We start from the raw sequence: 23,511 nt of genomic DNA, 5'->3' as shown, positions 1-23,511 counted from the left end.
TAGAAGTGAAGATGTGATTTGAGTCCTGACTATACGCTCAAAGCACTTCATAACAGTGGAAGTGAGTGCTAGTGGGTGATAGTCATCGAGACAGCTTTATTAGGTTTCTTCGGGACAGGGATGATGGCAGTCCTCTTAAAGCATCAGGGGACGACAGAAAAAAACACAGAGAGAGGTTGAAGACATCTCCCTGTTTTTTAACGCATGCTTTGAGAGCATGACCTGGGATGTTATCTGGTCTGGGCGCGTTTACTTTTTAAAGGAAATACACGGAAGCCTCAGACAGAAACTCCTCAGAAGCAGTCACCTCCCTGGTATGGATCTTACATTTAACCAGTCTTGTTAATTATATGGCTGAGGTGCAAATGATAAACGGACTGATTCTAATACTGTGCTTTTATTCTCTCCTGGAGCACTCAAAGCACTTTATACAACATGCCACATCCAGCCATTCACACAAGCACTTTCTCCTATGCTTGTTAAGTGCTTTCTAGCTAACATTCACACACATTCATACTCTGGTGGATGTATTGGAGAATAACCTGGGGTTAGTGTCTTGTCCAAGGATATTTGGAATGCAGACTGGGGGAGCCAGGGATTGAACCACCAACCTCCCAATCAGTAGATGACCAGCAGAACAACTGTGGGGACAGAGCATCTCCTTGGTAGAGCACATGATGGTAACTTGTGCATTTGGCTTGAGGTTGGTCTCTAGTGTTGTTTGCTACATCTTGATTTAATTCCTGATGAAGGCTCTTAGGGTCCTGTTGATCTTGTACAGTTGTAGGCATTCCAGGGTCCATGTGAAAGGCACTGAGTCATAGGCTTTGTTGTAGTCTTTCAAGGCGGTGCACAAATTAGTCAGTCTGGTCTTGCAGTCTCAACCGACTGCTCTCTCTACAAAAAGCTGATTTTTTTTGCCCCTTTGGTGTTTCCACCAATTCCTTTCTATACCCCACTCATGTATGGAGCCATCTGCCTGGTTATCTTAGCCATTATAATGCCTGACAGGAGCTTCTATAGGGTACTGAAGCAGGTTATTGCTGAGTCTATTCTGGGGATCCTTGGGTATCTGGAATGCTCAACCTAAAGTTAGCCTTTCCAGGTGTGTCTCCTGCATTTATGCTGCCAGACGTTCATGGAGTGCAGTCAGCTTCTTTGGCCAGTAGGTGTGAATCATGTCAGGGCCTGGTGCTGTCCAACTCTTCATATTGGAGACGCTTTCTTGGATATCTGTCACTGTGATGCCTACTGGATCCGGCTCCTTATATGGTCTGCACGTAGCTCCATTAGCCACTGAGAATTGTTGTTATGTGATGCGTCCTTCTCCCATGTGCTCTTCTAGTATTGCTTCATCTTCAGCCTTGGTGGGGCTGTTCCCCTGCCCCTGAGAGTACACCTTAGATGGTTCAGTGGAGATCAGCTTGTTTATTTTCCTGCTTTTCTAGGTCTCTGGTATACCTCTGTAAGTGGCTGGCCAAGGCTGTGAGTCTTTGCATGCCAGTTTCTAAGGCCTCAGGTATGGGCAGCTTGCTGTTCTTCTTAGGCAGTGATGATGATTAACTGTGATTTACTCTAGCGTAGTGTTTTGTGGTTTCATTGTGAAGATTACACTTTTATGGTTAGATGTCTCCTTCATAAGGGTTTGTTTATTTTTCCTCACAAACTGGGTAAACCAGAGACTCTGAAGTCTGTGATGTCCTGATGCTCATGCCAACAGATAAAATCATAATGTCCACTTCTTTGTGGGGTATAAGCCCAAACCACATAACAATATCCTTTAAGATGTGCCTATTCGTTTAAGGTAAGTATCCTTATTTCCAGAATGAATTTGACAATAATGTAGTTATGACAAATGCCTAAACATAGTACCTTTAACAGTATCCTTTAGCTGCTTTTCTTTCATCAGTGACAGGCAGCAACAGAGTCATGGAAGCTGGATGGAAATACCAGGCGTGCTATTGTGTCAGTGGCTAGTATGGGTGTTGCTGTCACCAGCCGCCAATTTGGAAGGGTACTTGTCTTGCCATTGGTCTGGTGGCTGTTGTTTGATGGGGTTGGGGGAGGGGATGGGCTCCATAGGGTGACAGAAAATAGAAAATGGAAAATTCCTGTGTGAAGTGCAGTCGTTGATCAGGTGTGAACTGCACAGCAGAGATCAGAGAAGGAGGGAGAGAGCAGACAGCTGCTGCAGCTCTACATAAAGCTCTTCCACGGCAGCATACCAACTGGCACTGGGGCCCAGGGTCTCACATTCTCACCACACTAGTAGAATGAACATGCTGCTGGTAGGAGGAGAACTGTGCACAGATGGGAACTACATGTTTTTCCTCCACATATTTCATACAGTTTGTATCCTAGGAACACTCATGCAATCATATATCTTTGGCCTATAAGTTCCAAATAATAATAATTATAACAATAATAATGAATAACTGAACAGCTTCTCTAATTATTGATATTTTTTTTTACATACATACATACATAGAAATGTATGTATGTACAAGACCCAGGAGGTCAATGCAAGTTTAACTCTTTCACTGAAATAAGAAAACAATATTGCCTGGATACGAGTAAGTATAACAGGTATTTACAGCACAGGGGTCCATGCAGCATGAGCATCTTTTCCATTAGTACCTACTCAGATTGACTCATCATGGATCGCCACGACTTGACTAGGATTGACTGATTTTCCATTACAATCCAGTACTACCTAATGGGCGTGGTTGTTGTCATAGCAACTCTTGAATACAACCAAAGCATGTGTACCAGAATAAACTAGGAGGGAACACAACAGAGCAAGGGCAGGTAAAGGAAAGCACCTAGCAAAGAGTGAAGATCTCAGCTGGCCTTGTATCCAGACCCAACCCATAGTGGTCATGCTGAACATTGGTAGTATAATGTTCTCCATGGCTTAAATAGACCCTTTGAGGTCTGTGACACGTGCTCAGGGTGAACATACTCTCATTTGTGAAAAGCAAAAAGGTTCCCACTGGTGGACCTCAGGCTGCAAGGTGCCAGGCAATGAGCACAGGGCCCACTAGAGGATGTCAAGCCTCACCCTCATCAAGTCAATTTCTGATCGTTTGGCCAGAGACATTTACACCAGTAGCCTGCTGGAGGTCATTTTGTAGGGTTCTGGCACTGCTTATCCAGTTTCTCCTAATACAAAAGACCCATCAAAGGACCCTAATACAGCGGTACCCATCCTCACTGGGTCCTGCTGATACGTTAAGGAACTTCTACAGCCCTGTCGAGCTCTCCAAGAATAACTGTTTATCTCCTGGAATCTGCTCTATGCTCTTGAGACTGTGCTGGAAGACAGAGCAAATTTTCTGCCATTGGCACATGTTGATGTGCCATCCTAGAGGAGAGGCTGTGTATGCTCTGTGGAGTCCAGATATGATCTCATGGTACCAGTAGTGAACTAGTGAAACCCCCACCCCCCAGAAAAGACGAGGAGGGGAAGAAAATGCCAGTGGCCTACAACTATGAAACCTGTTTGTTAAATTGATTTATATACACACAAATATATACATATATAAAGTTGATTCTCTGTCTTTGATTACAAATGTTTTTGTCGGCTTCTTCTGTGAACTGAAGAACACCTAAGTCTTTGACTCAAAAGGATTACTCTGAAGAATTCCTCAGGGCTAGTGTGTGTGTGTCTGTGTGTGTGTGTGTGTGTGTGTGTGTGTGTGTGTGTGGGGGGGGGGGGGGGGGGGGGTTGTATTTTGACTGCGAGGCCCAGTGACATCCGTGGCATATGTCTGTAGCTTTACCGTCAACTGATGACAGAATGAATCTTGAAAATGGCCATCAATTAGTCCTTGAAATCCCAAACCAGCCAAATAGAATGGCCTGATGTGTCCTCCCGGAGCAAGAGGTCACATGTTTCTCCATCCATAACTAATTTCTAATAAATGTCCAGTTTCCCTGAGCTGGTGTTCAGAGGTCACATTGTTTGGATGCTTTTTTTCCTCTCTGGTCGGATTCAGTAATTTTGTGAGGTTATCAAATGTTAAAATGAAAATTAGCTACATGCTGAAATGACAGCTCTTTATTCTGTTGCTTCACTTTACTAATTTAGTGATTGTTTTTGTATAACATTTACAGCACTTTGGTCCACGGAGGTTGTTTAAAAAAAAACTTTGACTTGAATTGTTCCATAATAAATTAAAAGAAACTCACCTAAACCTTTTAAATATTGGCAATATCATTTGTTTAAAGAGAGCTAGTTATTTCACCACAAACACTGTGATGATTTAACCACGTGACTAAATGTAGTTTTTTGGTCTTCAGTTCATGTAGCCGGCTTTTTCTTTCCAAAAAAAGTCCATATAAAAGTTGTAAACAAAAATATTGGCTGTAAACACAGTCAGTAAAAGGAACTGCTATATTTCCAGTTTGTTGACCATAATGTGCTATATGATACGATGCCTTTCCCTGCTAAAGCACATCATTACAAAACTACAAAAATAAATTATTAATTAGCTTTGAACGTCAGTTTGTTTAATATAGATTTTTTCCCATAACCTGTGCTACCATTACATTGTGTGTGCAATGCATTCTGGATAAATGAACTATAAAAAAAAAAGGCTAGACTTTGATTGTAATAGGAAGAAAAAGAATGAGTGGAAATTGCTTGTGGATGAAGACAGTTCCAAATGAGAAGCCGACATGTATTTCTTCCATTGAGTCATTAAAAGAGTTTACAGACACTGCTCATTATCAGTGGTGACTAAAACCATAAGTTGTGCCAAAAGTCTAAAGTGCTTTTCACGGTGAGTGAAAAGCACTTTAACAAATGTGAACGATTTGAAACATTGAAACACTAGAGGCTCTTCCGCTTGGCAATAAAGCATCCGCCGTGAACATGAACCAACGGTCACCACCCTGATTGTGGAGTAAGCTGATAAGATACGATTCAGTCAGCCCAGAAATCCCCAAGTGTTCAGTGTTTTGTCAGATGCAGTAGTATGGTGGCCAGCAGATGTATGCAACCCAGTAATTATAAATCCTGTTTGTACACGTGAACATGAAATTGACAAGTGACAGGTTTTTTTTTAATTTCATAAAAAGATACCTGCAGAGTTTTATTTAAATATGAGATTTAAATTGATAATGGTAGAAGTCAGGATGACCAGCTGAGTGCTTTGTATAGGTACATTTTGATAATAAAAGATCAATAAAATTATTTGTAAGCATTTTAAAATACAGATAAATAGGATCAAAATTATACTTAAAAGATATAAAACAAAAGTGAGAACAAAGAGAAATGTTTTTTTGTATAAGGCTTTAAAAGAGATTTGAGTAGTATGAAGAGATTCTCTAGAATTGAAAGGCTCTGGCTAATTGTTTGTTTACTCATTTAGTCTTGGTCAAGATTTTAGAAGCAGCTGTGAGAGTCCCACCTGTGGATCTGTGCTCTGGTCTGTGGGTATATATCAGTTAGTTCTTAAACTACACTACAGAAAGCTTCACGCCAATACCATCAATTAAAAGGCAACAATGAATTTCTCGAGCCCTCTCTTCAGTTACTGCTTCAAAGCAACAGCACGTGTGTCACTACTATTAGCGACAGCGTCTGTCTTCAGAAAGCGATCTGGCTCGGGTATGACCTTGCATCTAACCCTGTTAGATATGCGCCTTGAGCATGTTCATTGCTCAGTGACGTTTTGCTCCTTAAAAATAACACAGATGCTGGGCCCCGTTTGACACTGTGGACTCTGCGTAGCTGGGCAGCGTCCAGCTATTTTCATTAGCACCACCCCTTGTAACCCCTCACCCTCCCATACTCTCAGTGTCTGTTGCCCTGAGAATTGCAGTTGTGTGAGTCACTTTATTAGTTTTGAAGTCTGACATGTTCCTAAGTTCTCTGACTGCTTCATCTGCAGGCAGAGCCTGTCTGCAACTGGCAAGTGTTAATCACGGATCAGCAACTTGGGTTTCACCTGTCAGACATTGGAGCGCTGCAGGACTGGGAGGGATTTGCACAGTCTGGTCACTTTAACAATGTTGTCTGTCACCCATTACCTCTTACATATCCGCTTTAGTTATTCACACACCTTATTCTGACTTGCAGATGCTACATTTTAAACATTGTTTTCACATGTGCAGATTCATAATTCTGCAGTGCTGGCATTGTTCTTCATTAAGGCAACTTTTATCCCATGATTATCACATTAGGATTTCCATTATGATTGCTTGAATACGTGTGTGTACAAAGACCTTGAAGAGGAATACTCATTATAGATATAGGGGGTGGGGAAACTAGTTCAAATTTATTGCCTGCGTCAGCTGTGTCAAATTTGGCAAGCTCAAATGGTCAGCTTCCAAATGGCAGGGCAATACCTAAGGGTCAGCAGCCTTTGTAATAAGCACGAAGTTGTACATTTTCATCTCTCTCTGCCTGTGAGCCGTCATCAAAATAAAAACTAATGACACACATTCTGAATAGAACATTCCTAGGATGCAGAATCAGTTGACTGGGAGCAGTGAAGATTGATCTGATTGTGAAGGACAAGAAGACCCCCACTGCTCGCCCAAGTGAATCCTCCATTCTTTTCTTTTTAAAATTTTCTCTTCTTTTGATCATTCATAAGGGGACCACCCACTTTCTGAACCTTTGCCTCTATTTTTGCAGGGTCAGAAAGAGTTGCCAGTTGCTCTTTATGGCTGAGATTTTTACGATGTGGTCAGAGCTGTTTGGAGACCACCAGCTCCCCTTTGGTTTGTCACTGGAGCTACAGTAGCCCTGAGAAAGGCCGGAGTTGTGTGGGAGTTTGCAAAAGAAAAAAGTCTGATGAAACCAAAACTTGCAGGCGACACAATGCTGTCATTTGTATCCACATGTCATTAAATTTCCTAAACAAATATTATTGACTTTTATGCAAATATGGTGCAGTTGAAAAGGCTGCTGCTGAAATTAACTTGGCACGGCAACTAATAAATAGCAGAGCACATACTAAGAATACCTGTTCAATCAGTCAAATTAATGTCACTTTGTTCTGCGATAAACTGAACTAATTTCTCCTTTATTAGGTTGGTAAGCTTCTATGTGTAATTGCATCAAACTGTTTCAGAGCTCTAATGTGTAGCCATCATGGTAAAATAATTAACTGGCGTTAAAATGTTTATTTTACTGCTCTGAGCGCTAACTCACCAGATTAATCATTTTCTGCAGCATTAATTACGTTCTCTTGTGTTCTAGTTAACTGTTGTATTTTTATGTCCTTTGCAGATGTTTAATCACCGTTTGATAACATCTCTGGAGTAGGCAGCACTAATAAGCATCAGTTTCTGTGAAAGAAAAGTTGTATGATCCATGTAGAGATTGGTTAGATTCTCCCTTTAATGTGAATGTGCAGGGGAAACTCAGGGTTAACTTAATGAGCTGACAGCCAGCTTCGTGTGGCATTTATCCTGATCGCCATTGTTAGTGTAAGTGAATTCAGATAACAGAAAGTTACCTATGTTGAACAAGCCTCGTATTATAAAACCCTCGAGGAACCCTGCCTATGAAACAGATAAAGAGACCACATGCACGCTGACAGGTGAGAGAGAGGGAAAACCAGGGAGGACAAACAGGTCGACACGAGAGGACCCCTGGTCCATGTTCTCTTCGCTTTTTTCATAAAAATTGGGGAGTTTGAAGGGGGAAGCACCCCTGAGCAGTGTGTTCAGCAAAACAGTACAAATGGGGGTTAAAGTGAGGGTGAGTACAAATCATACATTATAGAAGTCACAGAAACGTCCAAACTTTTTAAAACTTATAGGTAAAGTCGAATTAACTTTCAGTTAAACAGCTGCCAAATCGATAGTCCAGACAGTAAAGTGTACAATATAGTGCTGGATTTAAAGATGCATCCATTCATCAGTTTTCTCTTTCTTTCTTTTTTATATAAGCCGAAAAGCCCAGAACTCCCTCTCCTCAGCCATCTCACCCAGCTTGTCGAGGAGAACAACATTAATGGCTGGGTTTGGCATTCTCAGACCAGTCGAGATATATAATCTCTTCAGGGTTTGCCCCAGGGTCTCCTCCTGATGGAGGAACACCTCACCCAAGAGGTGCAGGAGGCTGTGAAAAATTGTACCCTTGGCGATCCATCACTCCCTTGATGCACCTCCCACAGAATACTCCAAGGGACAAATGCCTTCTCCGAGTCTACAAAATACATTTAGACTGTTTGAATGAATTCACATGAACCCTCAAATATGTGTCCTGCGACCAGAGTGAAACAAAAATTGTTCCTACTGTATCTGAGATTCGAAAAACCAATGGACTCTCCTTTTCAGCACCCTGGCATGGACTTTCATGGTGAGGCTGAGGAGTGTGATTTCCCTATAGTTGGAGCACATTCTCAAGTCTGGTGAGAGTGAGGGGAGAACCTGAGTCGCCCCCCTCGTCCACACACTCTGCCTCCTCTATGGAAGATGTGTCAGTGGGATTAAGGAGGTCCTTGAAGTATTCCTTCCACCGCCCTCAGTCCTCGGTTGAAATCAGCAGCACTAACCACACTGTACACTGTGTCAGTAAAACACTGCTTTCCCGTCCTGTGTTCCCCGAGGGTTTGCCAGAATCACTTCAAGGCAGTCTGTAATTCTTTTTCCACAGCCTCACTGAACTCCCCCCAGATCCAAGTTTTTGCTTCAACCTCTGGTGTCCACCAGCTGGTTCCAGGGTTATCCCCATGACAGGCACCAACAACCTTGCAGCCACCGCTCAGTGCAGCAGCCTCAGCAACAGAGGTGCTGATGATGATCCTTCTGCTGAAATGCTTTGGTGAGAGTTGAAGATCTCGTGGACCACGGCCTTTGTTAGGCATTCCCAGCATACCCTCATTATACATTTAGGTGCACCAGGTCCAGGTGACACCAAAGTCACTTGGATGAGTGACCAAACATTTCTCCAATTGAAAACAGCCAGATGAACAGAATCAACCGTTTGGGGGTAAAGATAAAGATATTAAATGTCTTATTTACCCCAGATTTGGAGTATTCCTTTGTTGCAGCACTTGTCTGCTATTACTAATAATAAGATATAACTATCAGATAAAACAAACGGGATTTAAGAAGAATTATAAAGGGCCTTGCAGGTGTATTATACAGAGTTTTTGCATGTGGCATTAAATATTTTCTGTATCTTCTGCCCTGCAGTAATGTGTTTGACATATGTATTGGAAGTTGACGATGTAGAGGAGCAGGGCAAGCTACATGAGGGCCATCTCCTCTGAATCTTCATTCTGTATCCCATTACATAAACATCTTGCTGACAACGAGAAAACAGTGAGTTCCAAAGTGATGACAGCAAGTCCTGCAACAGCCATCATACATCAAGTACAGAATAATTCCTGCTAGCTTGTGTAACTGTGGGTCATGTTTCTTAAGCTTGCAGAATGCTACCTATGAGGTGAATTGTTAATGTGACTTGTAAAGTAAGTCCAGTTTGTGTCAGCTAATGTCAGGAGCAAAAGAAATACTAACATTGAAACAAAAAGCGCTTTGCTCTAGAAAAACATCTGAACAGCTTCAGAGCTTTGCATCATGTGTGGGCTGCAGCACAGTGCTTAAGAGTCTTTGAAATACTATGAATGAAGAGACAGCCTCGAAAGGTGGGATTGAAATACATTGTTGACTTAGACTGCCTGGTTTTCTCCTGCTAAGTTATTCCAGGGCTTTAGTGGCCCTGACTGCCAATACTCTATTCCCTTTCTTGATTTAAGTTTTGTCTATACAAACATGTATGTAGTTTTTTTTTTAATGCGATTTTTCAACACACTTGTTAAAAAGAAAATTTTGTCCACTCTAGAACTGTTTTGAAAAATGATCTCCATTCACAACGTAAAAAACAACGTCAGGCACTATCAAGAGCACATCAAAGGAACAGCTGGCACGCAGTCAGAAAAGGAGATAAAGACTTGTCCACACACTGAGGCCCGAGGTCTGAGGCTCTAAAGCACTATAACTGCCTTGTGTGGTACCAGTAGGTCATTAATTTAACTGGGACCAAAAGTCTTGAAATCAGTTCCATAACATATTCTGAGCTGGTATAAAGCAGCTTAACTGACGGTAATGCAATCTGCAGACCTGCTGACAGAATATCTTTATGAATGTTTAATCTTTGTACGTATAGACAAGCTCCTTTGACTACGATGACCTGGATGACTGAGAACCTTCACAGACACTTTGTGAAAAGTGTTTCTGGGATATACAAAGTATTTGGGATGAGTAAGGATCCATAAACAGAATGCAAGTACGCAATGGTCAGCACAATGCTAATGCCCAACCTGTTCTCATGCTACATATTGATTGTTCATCAGGGCTACAACAAGACTAGAACTAGGTTGTTGTTTTTTTGTTTGTTTTTTTAATCCAAACCCAGCCATTAATTTTTGACATCTAAACCTGTTTTATAAAAGAAATTAACCAGATTTTGTATCACTAAACTCAACCAAATTATAATAAAAACCAAAAACTAACATACAATGAAAGGGCACCATTCACTACCCCAACTATGTATATGGATTTTAGATAAGATGCATTTCAATCACAGATTCGGCTTAAGGAAAAGATTAGTGGTCAGGCATTTATCTTATACCCTCAACCTAACAACCATGATAGCTACAGTATTCTTAGGATGCTAAGTCACAATTTCAACACACTGATTTGGAGCACAAAACTTATTTAAGTTATAGCGTAGGTCAGCGACCTTGGTGTGCACCGTTTCCAAAGTAATTTGTAGGGATGGTGCTCCAAGTTCTTTTCATTTTTTTAATAGAAATTATTTTGGAAAAATAATCATTTCAAACTCGTTTCACCTCAGATGTCCCTGAGAATCAGGGAACGCTGCACAGACACACTAACAAATTTTCTTCTGAGAAATTTGCAGTTCAGCAGTTTCACGGCAAGCAGTGATGCTTCCAGTTTGATCAAAGTATTTCTTTCACAGTTAATAATAAACACATATTTGTATTTACTTTTTATTTCTAACCATATAATCTCTAATATAATTTTCCTAGTCTTAGTTTTCTTATTGTCTGAAATCCAGGTTTTATCATTTCATTTATCACATGAACAAATCATTCACTCAGTCACTGAATTTATGCTGTTTGTAAGAATTTTGTTGTCAGTTTATTTTTTCTTTCAGACAGTTTACGATGAATCGGAGAGAGCGTTCTCATCGCATGGATGATGTGGAACTGTCACTGCAGCATTATAAGCTGGCACGGGCCAAGTTATTTCCCCAGGCAAACAAAAACACACTTGCTGCAGCCTGCATCATGCTGTTAAATCATCACTCACATTACTAAGTGTGTGTTTTCTTACTAAGACAATACTAATTGTTGTTCCACTAGAGGAGAACTGATGGATGAGTTGATGGGCTTACAGTAAAGGTGACATCAGCAGTCAGTAACAGTGACTCCTGTCAAGCAGTTAAAAACAGATCAACATGTCAGAGATGCCTAACTGCTGCATTTTACTGCTTTATTGCCCTCGGTGGGGATGATTGTAGTAGTGAGGTCAAGAGAACGTGAGAAGGCCAAGACGTGAAGGCACTTGAAGCTTCATGTTACACTGTTGTTCACAAAATACACCTCATCTGGACCCAGCAGCTAACAAAATACACGCCCATCTACCAGCTCTGCTGTCTTCTCAGATCTTCTTTGATCATTTTTCTTCTCTACCTTTTCTCTCGTTCCTATTCACCTCTCATATTCCCCTGTTCTAATTCTCCCCATCATCTTTCTTTTCCTTGTCCTTTCTGGCTCCTCTTTTTTACCTTCCTTTATTTTCTCTTTCATTTTGTCTCATTCGTCTTTTTTCATTTCTGTTTGATTTTCTGTTTTCATCTTGTTGTTTATTGTTTTTGAGCATTTTGCGTGCAGGTAACATTTTACTGCTCTAAATCAAATTTCTAAATCCTGACAACGCAACACAGAATTAAGGTTTGTTCGGGGTTTCCCATTTTGTTGGAGGAGAGGGTACCTGGACAGAAGTTTCCAGGTCAGCTGAGGTCAGATACTGATGATACTAATTCACCCCAAATGTATTCCATCTGTTTGAGCTCATGACTCTCTGTAGGCCAGTCTAGTTCTTTCACACCAAACTCGCTCATTCATGCTTTTATGGCCCTTGCTTTGTGCGCTAGTGCACGGTCAGATTGGAACCGTAACGTTCATGCCAAAACTGTTCCCAGAAAGTTGGGAATATGAAATTGTCCAGAGCTGTCTTGGTATGCTGAAGCATTAAGAGTTTCTTTCACTGGAGTTAAGGATCTGAGCCCAACTCCTGAAAAACAACCGCAGATCAGACTCATCCGTCAGATTGCCAGATGGAGAAGCGTGATTAATCGCTCCAGAGAACCCGTCTACACCTACAGTCCAGTGGAGATGTGCTTTACACCACTGTATCCCTGGATTTGCATTGTGCTCAGTGATATAAGGTTTGGATGCAGCTCTCCATGCGCTGCTCTTGAGCTAATCCGAAGGCCACATGAGGTGGGGAGGTCTGTAACAATTGACTATGCAGAAAGATGAAGACCTTCTGCCTCAGCATCCACCGACCACACTAAGTGATTTTATTCAGCCCTACCACTTCTTGTCTGAGTTTCTGTCATTACCAGTCGCTTTCACATAGTTATAGTACCATTAAAAGTTGACTGTGGAATATTTAGTAGCGAGGCCTTTTCATGACTGGACTTGTTCCCCAGGGGGCTCCTGAGAGAGACTCGTTCTTTCACAAATGTTTGTAGCAGCAGTCTGCATGACTAGGTCACTGATTTTATACACCTGTGGCCATGGAAAGGATTGGAACTCTCGAATTCAGTGATTTACATGGGAAAGAGACTACCTTTGGCAATATCGTGTATCTGACCATAGGTTGATTGCATGCAGTTAAAACAGCCCATAGGGAATGTAATACGGGAACACAGAGGCCAGTATGCAGTCTCAAAACCACTGACTATTGCTTTAATGTCTACTGGGCATCTGCTGAGTGGAAGATCAATGCTTCAACCACTGAACCCCAAACCACTTTTTTTTAATGGGCCACATGGGCTGAACTTAGGCAGCAAGGACGGAGGTGACTCTTCTTAGCTGATATGAACATGACAGGTGTGACTCTGGGTGAACAGAGAGCTATTAGTTCTGAGAAGTCCAAATAAGTTCTGTAAGGAAAGTCCAATTAGTGAGTGAAAGTGAGGTAGCTTACTTGGACTCCTGAGGAAGAGGTGACTGGTCTGCTTTTCCACAGGTGGAGAGAATGCTGCAGGCAGTTGAGTAAGTGAGGTGAGTGCTCCAGGAAGAGCCTTCAGGTAAGGCAGAAACTGCTATTTTTTCAGAAAACTCATGTGCTGTCCGTCTCACACTTGTAGCAAACATAGCAGAGCTGGTGACTGATGTTTATCTGCTGGGTTTCAACAATCTTGCACTGGTATTGTGTCCAGTTGCACTCCTGTTTTCACGTTATAAAGCTTTATGTGGGGTAGGAAAACAAAAGGTCGTTTATCTTGAACAGAGAGCTTTTACAAACTAGAGTGGTTTTCAACATTAAATCGGAACAGAAAAAAAAACCTAAGGACAACATCCAAAATTGGCTTGCGTAGATTTCTTACACTGTTTTGGCCGGATTAAGAAAAGGCTGTTCTGAACTCCACTGTTAGCGCAGCTCGGGAGCTTCTCTCGGGATGCTGATTGCTCATGTGAAGAAAAAACACACTTTTTGTCTAAATGATTTGCTCTACATGAGCCCAAAGTGTGACCAGGTAACACAAGCAGAAGTGTTGTGGGAGGTTGCTGTAGTTTCATTAACACCTCCCAACATTTCCCATAAATTGCTAATAGGCTTCTCATTTTCAAACACAGTGCTGTAATTAATGTTGAAAGTAGATTAAACCCTGACAGACAGGCGACCTGTCCCAGGTGTTTCCCTCTGGAAGGACAAGTTAAATAACTAAAGCACAGATGTCATTTCTTAAACACAACACTGACAGCAGTATTCGCTTCAGTTATTTATATATCACTAATCCACGACAGCAGTGAATTGCAGGGGTAAATTGAAAAATAGATCCTGTGGGTATTTTTAAAGAATTGAAGCGTAATCATCAACATCTGCAACAAACAGGCTGACTGAACCTTTGTTCGGGGCAAACGTGTTTTTCGTTGTACTGAAACTGTGTGTGATGCAAATGTGCTGTGAAAACTGTATTTTGCATTTACAGTTTCAAGAAAAGCTCAGAAAGTTTCGAGAAATCTGTCTTAGCACTTCTGACAAACTGTAAATTATTGGTCCCGCTGCTGTCCCCACCCACAAGATTTCAAGGAGGGACTTGAGCCTTTCACCATTTAACCAGTGAGTAGCCGGGTCCCAGTGACACAGAGGGCTTTTCAAAAGCTGGAATCAAACCAAGCAGCAGCGCAGCGAGCTGGGGATCCCCTCACGTTTCCATCCTAGTCATGTAAAGAGCAGCATTACAGCCTTTCTGCTTTATAATGGATGCGTCCGCTTTTGATGTTTCGAAGAATTTTTCACTACCCAATCAGCTGGATCAGTTTTCTGATAAATGTGACAGGAAATAACTGCTGCAGACTTTGTCGGTGTGGATGGACAGGTCAGGAGTGCATATGCGACACTGTGGGAACGCTTGGATTTATTTACCGCATCCTTCTGGGATTTACTGCCGAAAGAACTCTGCTCCTTGACCGGTTAAAATAAGAGAGAGAATGTATGGAATAAACCAACACTGTATTTACATGTAAGCGGGCCACACACTCTGATTGTATGATAGCCACAAAAAAATCACTTCTTTGTTGCTCATTCATTTTTTGTTACTCCTGCAGATCGTTTCATTTTTTCGTGCTGTGGTGTCAGGCTCAGGTAAGCCACTAAAACTTAAACCTGTTAACAATAAGGAATAGCTGAAAGAAGGAACAATTACAAGGCTACGATCCAAACGACATTTGAATATGAGTGCCGATGTTAGTGTGCAAAAGAATAGCCTATTCATTTGTGAAAAAATCTGACGTATTTTGGTGCTTCTAAAATTGGCTATCGTTTCTTTATCCCAGATTAGAAAGACAACATTATGTATTTCATTTTTCCCTTTGCATAAAAAAGGGGGAGAATCACCCGTCTCCTAATTTTAACCAGTATGTGAGGACGCAGGGCGCAGTGACGGACCAGCTCAGCCGAAGACAGGTCAGAGTTTACCAGCTCTACAGTCGCACTAGCGGGAAACACGTCCAGATTCACGGCAAAAGGGTCACCGCCACCGCCGAGGATGGAAATCTGTACGGTAAGAGCTAACAAGTTACTTTAAGAATAACCAAGGATTACGATCACTAAGGCCTACCGGTAGATATTTCATGAGAAAGCATTAAGTTGTCAATTTTCTTTCCAGCAGCCCATCCCTCGAAAAAATAATACAAAAACATTTACGTGAAAAAGATTTTCAACTGATTTGTTTTATGTTCTTCTTTTTCTTAATGTAAAGGTACATTTTTGTTCAAACACGCATACTGTGAAGTACAGTTAACATTTGGGCAATTAACATCATTTAAAACGTGTCGGGATAAATATGTAATGATCACAAACTGGTTTTATACATTTAGATATAATTTAATACATTTATATTGACAGACTCACCACCGGATTGTATTTTTATTTTGAATAGAGCTGCCACAATATGAACTTTTCTCTACATTAATATTATGGCTGAATATTCATGTAAAATAATACTGATATTATTATTAATGTTTCCTTAGGAAATAATAATAATAATAATAATAATAATAATAATAATAAATTAATAATAACAACAACAACAACAATAATAATAAGAATAATAACAGTAATAATAATAACAATAATAATGATAATAATGATAGTACATTTTGTGACTATGTAACTATACCTGTACAGAAACCTTGAAAAGAGCAATTGCATACTTATTTACCATATCTCAAATGTGTATTACATTCACAATATATTTGATATTTAAAAATCATGGATATCATCAGTAGGCTTTGAGTATTAATTTATTTTTCCAAAATCCAATTGAAGAAGTTTGTTCATTCCAAGATTTCTATATATTGTAATAGTTGCATTATCAAAAGGCACAAAATGATGCTAGCCACATACTAAAAAAGGGCCATTTTCCACAAAGTAGCTGAACATGTTAATAAAGTGTCATACATATTTTTCTGTTAAAAGCTTTAACATTTCGATCTTCCAAATAGGAGAAAATTCTATATTCAGTAGAGATTCAGTTGAAATCCACTGAGACGTCAGCTGAACCGAAACCGTACTCCTGTCCCAATAAGTCACAAATGACTTGGTGGAGGTTAAGAGGTTAAGGGTTTTGCATAGTTTGGCAGAATGCAGTACACTAGTCTGCAATCAGTGACAATGCCTTGTTAAAGAGACTCTTCCGAGGAATTAGTGACAATCTGGAGTTTTGTGGTTCCCCACAGCGCAGCTATTTAGCCCCTGCTGGGCACTGATGTCCTCAGGCAAAGCCAGCAGTTTCACATCCAGCCTGCCCGTCCCTCCCACTTTGAGGTGTTTTCAGTCCTGTATGTTAATTCAGCCTCCCTGCTGCATCCATGAAACCATCGTCTGATGAATTTAGTGGCTGATTAGGACAAGCCCTTTGTTTCTGTAGTCCCAATACACAAGACTGTTGTAATGGCCATGATTAACTGCAGAATAATAAGTGAGAATGTATATTCAGCTTGCAAGATCTAGGTCTTTAATGACCAGACATAACATTTGTTTAATCAGTTGGTGTTTTGACTTTCATCAGGTTGTTATCACTAAGGAGTTTCAGCTCAACAGAGTCCACAGAGCAAAGAAGTGCAGATTCTTATACTAACAGCATTAACTCATTATCCCTGCAGGTTTTATATCTGTAGTGAATAGCAGACACTAAATGCTGGTCATACATGGTACAGCAGAAATTGGGCTTTATATTTCAGTGTCACTGTGTGTTTTCAATAATACCTGATTCCCATAAAGACATTTTGTACATGACTTATTACACACACAAGACAAAAGTGAGTCTGTGGCTGTGTCCTAGGCTCCTTTTGTCTTCAGCCCCCTGACAGTCTTGTGTCTTTCCCGCAGCTCGCCTGTTTGTTGAGACAGACACCTTTGGCAGTCGAGTTAGGATAAGAGGTGCAGAAAGTGGGCGCTACCTCTGTATGAACCGGAAGGGGAAGCTTGTTGGAAAGGTATGTGTTGAGGAGTATGTGTTAACACAGAAACTACACCTATGCTGACTTTAGTGAGCAAAGTAGGGGACAAATGTGGTGAAGCAAAAAGAAATAAAGAAACAAAAAAGCAGTCAAACTGTGTTATAGTAGACATCCACCAGGTCAACCCATCTAGGGTTAGTGTTGGGTTTTGTTTTAGCTACACTCTAAACAGGAAGGTTTTCAGAAACTACAATATTTTATATTTTAAATGAAGCACACTTTGCCAATGCAGTATATATATTTTTTTTCCAAAACTTTTATTTGGGGTAGATATTAACTGAACGCAAACCCCACTCCTAACCCTAACTGTAACCCTAGGTTCCCAATGATCTGGTGGATGCTGGTGGATACTGAGAGGTTAAGGCAAAATGAACACCTTGAACATCTTGAAAATGAACACATCAGGTAGAACACATCAGTGCTATTGTTCCGTCTGTAGCATGTAAAGTTAGCGTAACCATCTTCCCATAAGAAAACTTACCACTGATGAGAAAACTTTTCCTCAGAGGAAATACAGACTTTACTTTAACACACTGCATATCCAATAAAACATACACTGTAGCTCAGATGCTAAAGCTCCAGTCCATTGTTACTGAATTCTCATACCTTGTCAGTCACTTCAGGACATGATGTAGTACTGGAAAAAAGGGATCCTCTCAGGACTGAGTGATATCACTCAGTCCTATTGGCCATGGTTGACAATGACTGGGGGAAGTACCCTCCCATCATGCACACCCTGTGTGTTTGGTCATAAGTCAACTCTCCACTTCCTTCACGGAAATGGAAAAGATGGAATCACATATCTGGCTGACATGACAAGTCATAAATCTCGTTCTCATCACGATTCAGAGGTGTTGAAATTGTGGCTGCTGTGATATCTGTACAGAGATAAGAAGTTCAGTGACACAGTCTGTAGGTGAAGATAAAAAGAACAGTTCTTTTCAATAATTCTGTGTACAAAGTTGCAACAAACTTGAATGTAACCATCACACATTTTCTGTTACATTTTTCTAGTATTATAGATTGTACCTGTTATCAACATATCAGAAGATGACAACAAATGATTAAATCACATTAGTTTCCTTTGATCATTGGGGAAAGGGGTGATTACATTTTTAATTTGATACCTATCAACTGTTTTAACATAATCTAAAATCAGAAGCTTAGCGCAGCATAAAGACAGCTAGCACATCTCTGTGCAAAGGTAACAATATTTGCCAGCATTTAACCATGTGAGGCTTAAGTCGTTATCATTGACGATCACAACTTTAACCCTAACTAATCGTAGGCAATGATAATATGAACGTTTTGGTTTTCCATTTTTCTTCCAAATCTTGGCAATAAGGGAACAAATAGAACAATAATTCCAACTGAAATCCATGAATACAAGTCATAAAGGCTCCAGCCAGTTCCAGCCCTAACCCTCACCTTAGGCAATCTGAATACGTTTTGTTTTTGCAATTAGTGAAGAAAGAAAATAATAATTCTACCTGACACACATCAGAAGCTATTTGCATAAGTGAGTCAGCAGAAGCTCACTGTTGAGTAAACTGAAATAAGAAGGGTTATTGTTCTGGGTTATTGCTCGTTCTCTCAGCATCTCATTTATATCAGAATTTGGTTTTGTCTTCCAAATGTTAGTCTTATTTTAAGCTGTTTGCACTGACATTTTTTGACACTGTATAAAGCCATTTATTCCATGAGTTCAGGCAATAATTTTATATATAGATGAATCAGTTTTTGTCCAGGTGTAACACAAGAAACCTTTCTGTCTTCTCACACAGCCAAATGGCCGGAGCAAAGATTGTATCTTCACTGAGATTGTACTGGAGAACAATTACACAGCCTTCCAGAATGCCAAGTATGAGGGCTGGTATGTGGCTTTCACCCGGAAAGGGAGGCCCATGAAAGCCTCCAGAACGAGGGAGAATCAGAGAGAGGTCCATTTCATCAAGAGGCTGCACACAGGATTACCTCCCTTCCCCAACACGGACCAAAGTAAACCATTTGAGTTCATCAGATTTCCGTCCACACGTAGAGCGAAGCGGAACAGGAAAATCACCTAGCTCTTCCTAGGCGCAGCAAAAGTGATGGACTGATGACAGTTGTGACATGGGAAGAAACAGATGCAACTTTATTTTTGTATATTTTTTGACAAGTGAAAAATACCTTAGATGCCATAATATTGCTGTAAATACTGAAAGAGAGTAAAGCAAGTGGATTGTATTAAATTGTCTATTACGTCTGTGCGAGTGTTGAGGGATGAAGTGACACGATGCATAGGGTGGCTAGCAAGAAATCTGAGGAAGCCTATGAAACAGCCCACGACACCATTAGATACTACACTTTCACATTTCAAATCAATCATAAAATACATTCAGTTGTGCTTTAAAGGATGTTTTTCTTTATATCCCAGTGGGTCGACACAATACTACCATTCATACCACAAGGAAACATTTTTAAAGCAGCAGGTAACAAACAAAGAGTTCCAATAAGGTCATATTGGAGACAGTTGGACAGTTAGATTTAAAATAAATTTGAATTTTTGGCCCAAACATGCTGGCTGGATTCAGCCCTACATTGTTATGAAGGGGTAATCTATCCAGAGAGATCAGAAGGGGGGTTGCCACTTCAATTAAAAAAGAAAGAATGGAGAAACATATTTTACTTTGATGTAAAATCTAATTTTTCCTAATAAAATGACATTAAATGTTTAGCTGTATTACACAATCACTGTCTAGATATTTGCTCTGACTTTGTAATCGGATCAATGACATACCACATTTTCTCCTAGCCTAGTGGCAAAGATATTTCATGTATCAACATGCATGAACTAAAGGGAATGTTTTGGATTTTAGGACACTACTCAACCTCATGGGAATGCCAAGGGTGAAATCTGTACATTATCCGTGTCAGCAAGATTTGTTCTGTGTACGCCGTGAACATCCATCCATTCTCTTCAACTTATCCTTATCAGGGTCCCGGGGGGCCTGGAGCCTATCCCAGCTACTATAGGGCAAGAGACGGGGTACACCCTGGACAGGTCGCCAGCCTGACGCAGGCAAACAGACATCTCATCATAAAAATAAGTTATTTGAGATAACTCAGTCTGCATTTAACAGTTTACCAATCTGTGCTTGCAAGTGGTCCACTTATACTTTCACAGAAAGGATGGAGTGTTGTTAGTGTCTGCAAATACATTTACATACAAACACCAGTGCTCATATCACATTAAACTGTGTTGCTGTCGGTCAGGACTGACCTATGCTGTTTGGAGTTGAGCCAGTGAATGTAGCTCTTTTAATGAACTTGGCAAACAAGGAAGGTTTGAGTCTTACTCAGTATTAACACTGATGGAGGGAAATGTGCTTGCATTTATGTGAATATAATGAGATCTATTTTTAAAACAATGGTAGGAAAACACTTAAAAAAAAGATGGAGGAAGCACACGAGTATTTAATAATCCCATTTAAATCAGATGTGTGGCTTCAGAATGTTTTTCACAGTAAATTTATAGAAATAATTTTATAACATTCAAATGATTTCATTAAATATTGATAATATTTAATATTGATAAACCAGATGTGAATATGTATGTATAGTATCTTCACCTCATTAAAAAAAAATATTGATATAATATATGAAATGTACTACATATATAATAACCACAAAGCAATAACAATTATTTGTAATAATTAGTGCTCCCAAAAGTACAGCAGCAGTCATTTCAGTCGCATGTGTAGGGATCATAGCCCTCATTGATTATGAATTTCACATTTGTCTTTTTTAAAAATCAGGAATAACAATGGAAGCTCAGCAGAATTTAATGTATTTTACTACTTTTATTTTATCTTTGAAATTATTCTCTGCTCTTTTTCTTCTTTTTCTTGTAAGGTCGAAGGTCAGAGTTGACTAAAGGACAGCATCCCCTGAATGGCTGTGTCCCAATCCAGCGACCCATGCTTCGGAGTACGCGCAGTTCGCCTAGGTACGGCGCGTGCTAGGAAGCACGAGAAGTGCGGAAGTGCGAGGCTTGTGAAATGGGACGGTGTAGCCTTCGTCGCGCTGCTCAGGTTGCCTAGCAACCATGATACTAACCGCGCGAAACGTTTCATACAGTTTGTTTGACAGAAATGAAGGAGAACAATGTTTTTTTGTAAATTCGTTTGTTTTTCAATGAGATCACTTTGATTAGTTGAGTATCTGAGGCTGAGACCACGTGACTGTAAAACATGATTGTTGGGCTTTTCTGTACTGAACAGTCATTTTAAGATTAGCTAGTAAATAACAATTAGCTAATGTTGGTCGTGAGACTAAAATCATCTCACTTTGGTAATGTAAATATAATATGGCCAATATTATAGTTATTGTCAGATTATTATATTACAGCAGTGAACTTGAACTCTGTGTCAAACACTGAGCTTCAGTAAAGATTCAAGTTGCGTTTATTTAAATTTCCAATCACCTTAAATCTTCACTCAAAGACAAGTGTCTGTGACAGTGTATCTATAGATGTATTATATATAAGAGGCAAATATTGTTCTTTTAATATGTTGGCATTACTAAATTTGGCTCAATGCTTACTTATATGTGTAAAAGCAAATGTACGAGCTGTGATAACTGTTTCTGATAGAATGAAGAGTAGACTGATATATGAAATATTCCTTTATTGGCTGAGAAAATCAGACCATGTCATAACTGCTTTAAGTCATACAGAATAGATATCAGAGCCTTAAACAGGCTGACTTCTGCTAAATGGGTCAAACTGGGCAGAAAGTCTACAAACACATAACATCCTTATAGAATATGATGTAACACTATAGATCAACTTAGCTCAGAATATATAAAGCATATAAACAATTACAGCAATATGATGCAACAAACACAGCAGCTACTGATCCAAAATCCTCAAAGCTTCATAGAACTGAAACCAACATTTATTTTTAGCTCCATTCTGCTGCTGATACACACTTTAGGTTTCTGAACATTAAACTTGTTGCTGCCTTTCATAGTGTGTAACTTGAAGGCCCTGAGTACTTTCTCCCACACTGGAAACACTGGGATGATCACATTATTTGAACATTACCTAATAAGACTGATTCAGCACAGACAGTTATGTTAAACTTTCCTAGCAGTCCTTCACAAACAGGGAACAGTCTGTCTATTCTCTCCATCTGTCAGCTGCTGCTGGCTCTTCCTCCTCCTCTTCCTCACACACTGCTGAGTTTGTCCTGGTGGATCATCAGGGCTGCAAAGCCTCACAGATGATGTGCAGCAGTGTGTCCCTCAGTCTGTCCTCACTCTGGACACTTGCAGGTGTCACACATGGAAATCAAATGTGTGATAAGCTGCAGGATTCAAACACAAGTGTAACTTATAAACACACGTTCATACTTTTATTCCACAATCAGAGAGAAAGAAACAGAGAGAGAGTGCAGGACAGACAGACAGGTGACAGTCTCAGGTGTACACACTGCTACACAACAGCACAGAGAAGCAGGATTTAGTGTTTGTGTTATTACGAGTGTAAACAAGAAGAGTTCCCAGATGGTGCAGTGGACACATGTGTGACCGAACAGAGGCAGCAATATAACACAGCTCACATTAACAGTGCAGTGAATCCTGCTTGTGCTGTGATATTCAGGACTGCAAACCGAGCAGCATCACTGACTTTCAGCTTGTTGTGTTTGTGGATATATGACTGACTTTAATTATCCACAAAATCATCACAATCTCTGTAAGATTAAGGTCGACTATTGTATTATTATATTTTAAAGGGTTTAAAACAAAGTAAACGCTGAAAGTACAAACATCACTAATGTCACATAACTTTGCCGACATGTGGCCAACAGTAATGTTTTAATGTTCTTCATTATTAAACATTTGCACATAAATAAGTGACATCATATTCAGTACTTACTTTTGACAGTTTACCCTTTGACCGCTCCGCTTCTGTCGTCTGCGGCAAAATTATCCACACCGACTGCCGCGCTATGAATTGTGGGATATGTACACCGCCACAGCCTTAAAATTCAGGGAAATGAAGGCCACATTTGAGGGCCGCATTTCGAGCAGCCTTTGAATTGGGACAGCCTTCGTCGCGCCGCTGTAATGTAATCGGCCTTAAAATGCGGCCTTTAAGGCTGCAGACCCTGGATTGGGACACAGCCTGAGCAACACTCAACTCCTGATGACCTTGTGCGGTTTGCCTACCTCACCTGTCCTGGTCGTGTTTCAGGGATTATATATGGTCTTT

The 23,511-nt window shown here is 40.3% G+C and overlaps 1 protein-coding gene across 2 annotated transcripts; it reads left to right on the top strand.

Moving 5' to 3' along the window:
• The first annotated feature begins 14,330 nt into the window (after positions 1-14,330).
• On the top strand, positions 14,331-20,245 carry fgf17 (fibroblast growth factor 17). 2 transcript variants are annotated; one of them, XM_012921141.3, is made up of 5 exons: positions 14,331-14,755; positions 14,841-14,877; positions 15,151-15,295; positions 17,125-17,231; positions 19,040-20,245. In XM_012921141.3, exons 1-5 carry the CDS (start codon positions 14,724-14,726, stop codon positions 19,319-19,321), a joined length of 603 nt encoding a protein of 200 aa, XP_012776595.1. In that variant the 5' UTR covers positions 14,331-14,723; the 3' UTR covers positions 19,322-20,245. The 2 variants fall into 2 exon arrangements, with proteins under 2 accessions (XP_012776595.1, XP_004558644.1); XM_004558587.3 differs by having other exon boundaries at positions 14,333-14,755; positions 15,118-15,295.
• Positions 20,246-23,511: the final 3,266 nt, after the last annotated feature.

This window comes from Maylandia zebra, linkage group LG12, assembly GCF_041146795.1.
Source record: "Maylandia zebra isolate NMK-2024a linkage group LG12, Mzebra_GT3a, whole genome shotgun sequence".
Taxonomy (NCBI): Eukaryota; Metazoa; Chordata; class Actinopteri; order Cichliformes; family Cichlidae; genus Maylandia; species Maylandia zebra.
This window is presented reverse-complemented; position numbering and strand designations above follow the sequence as displayed.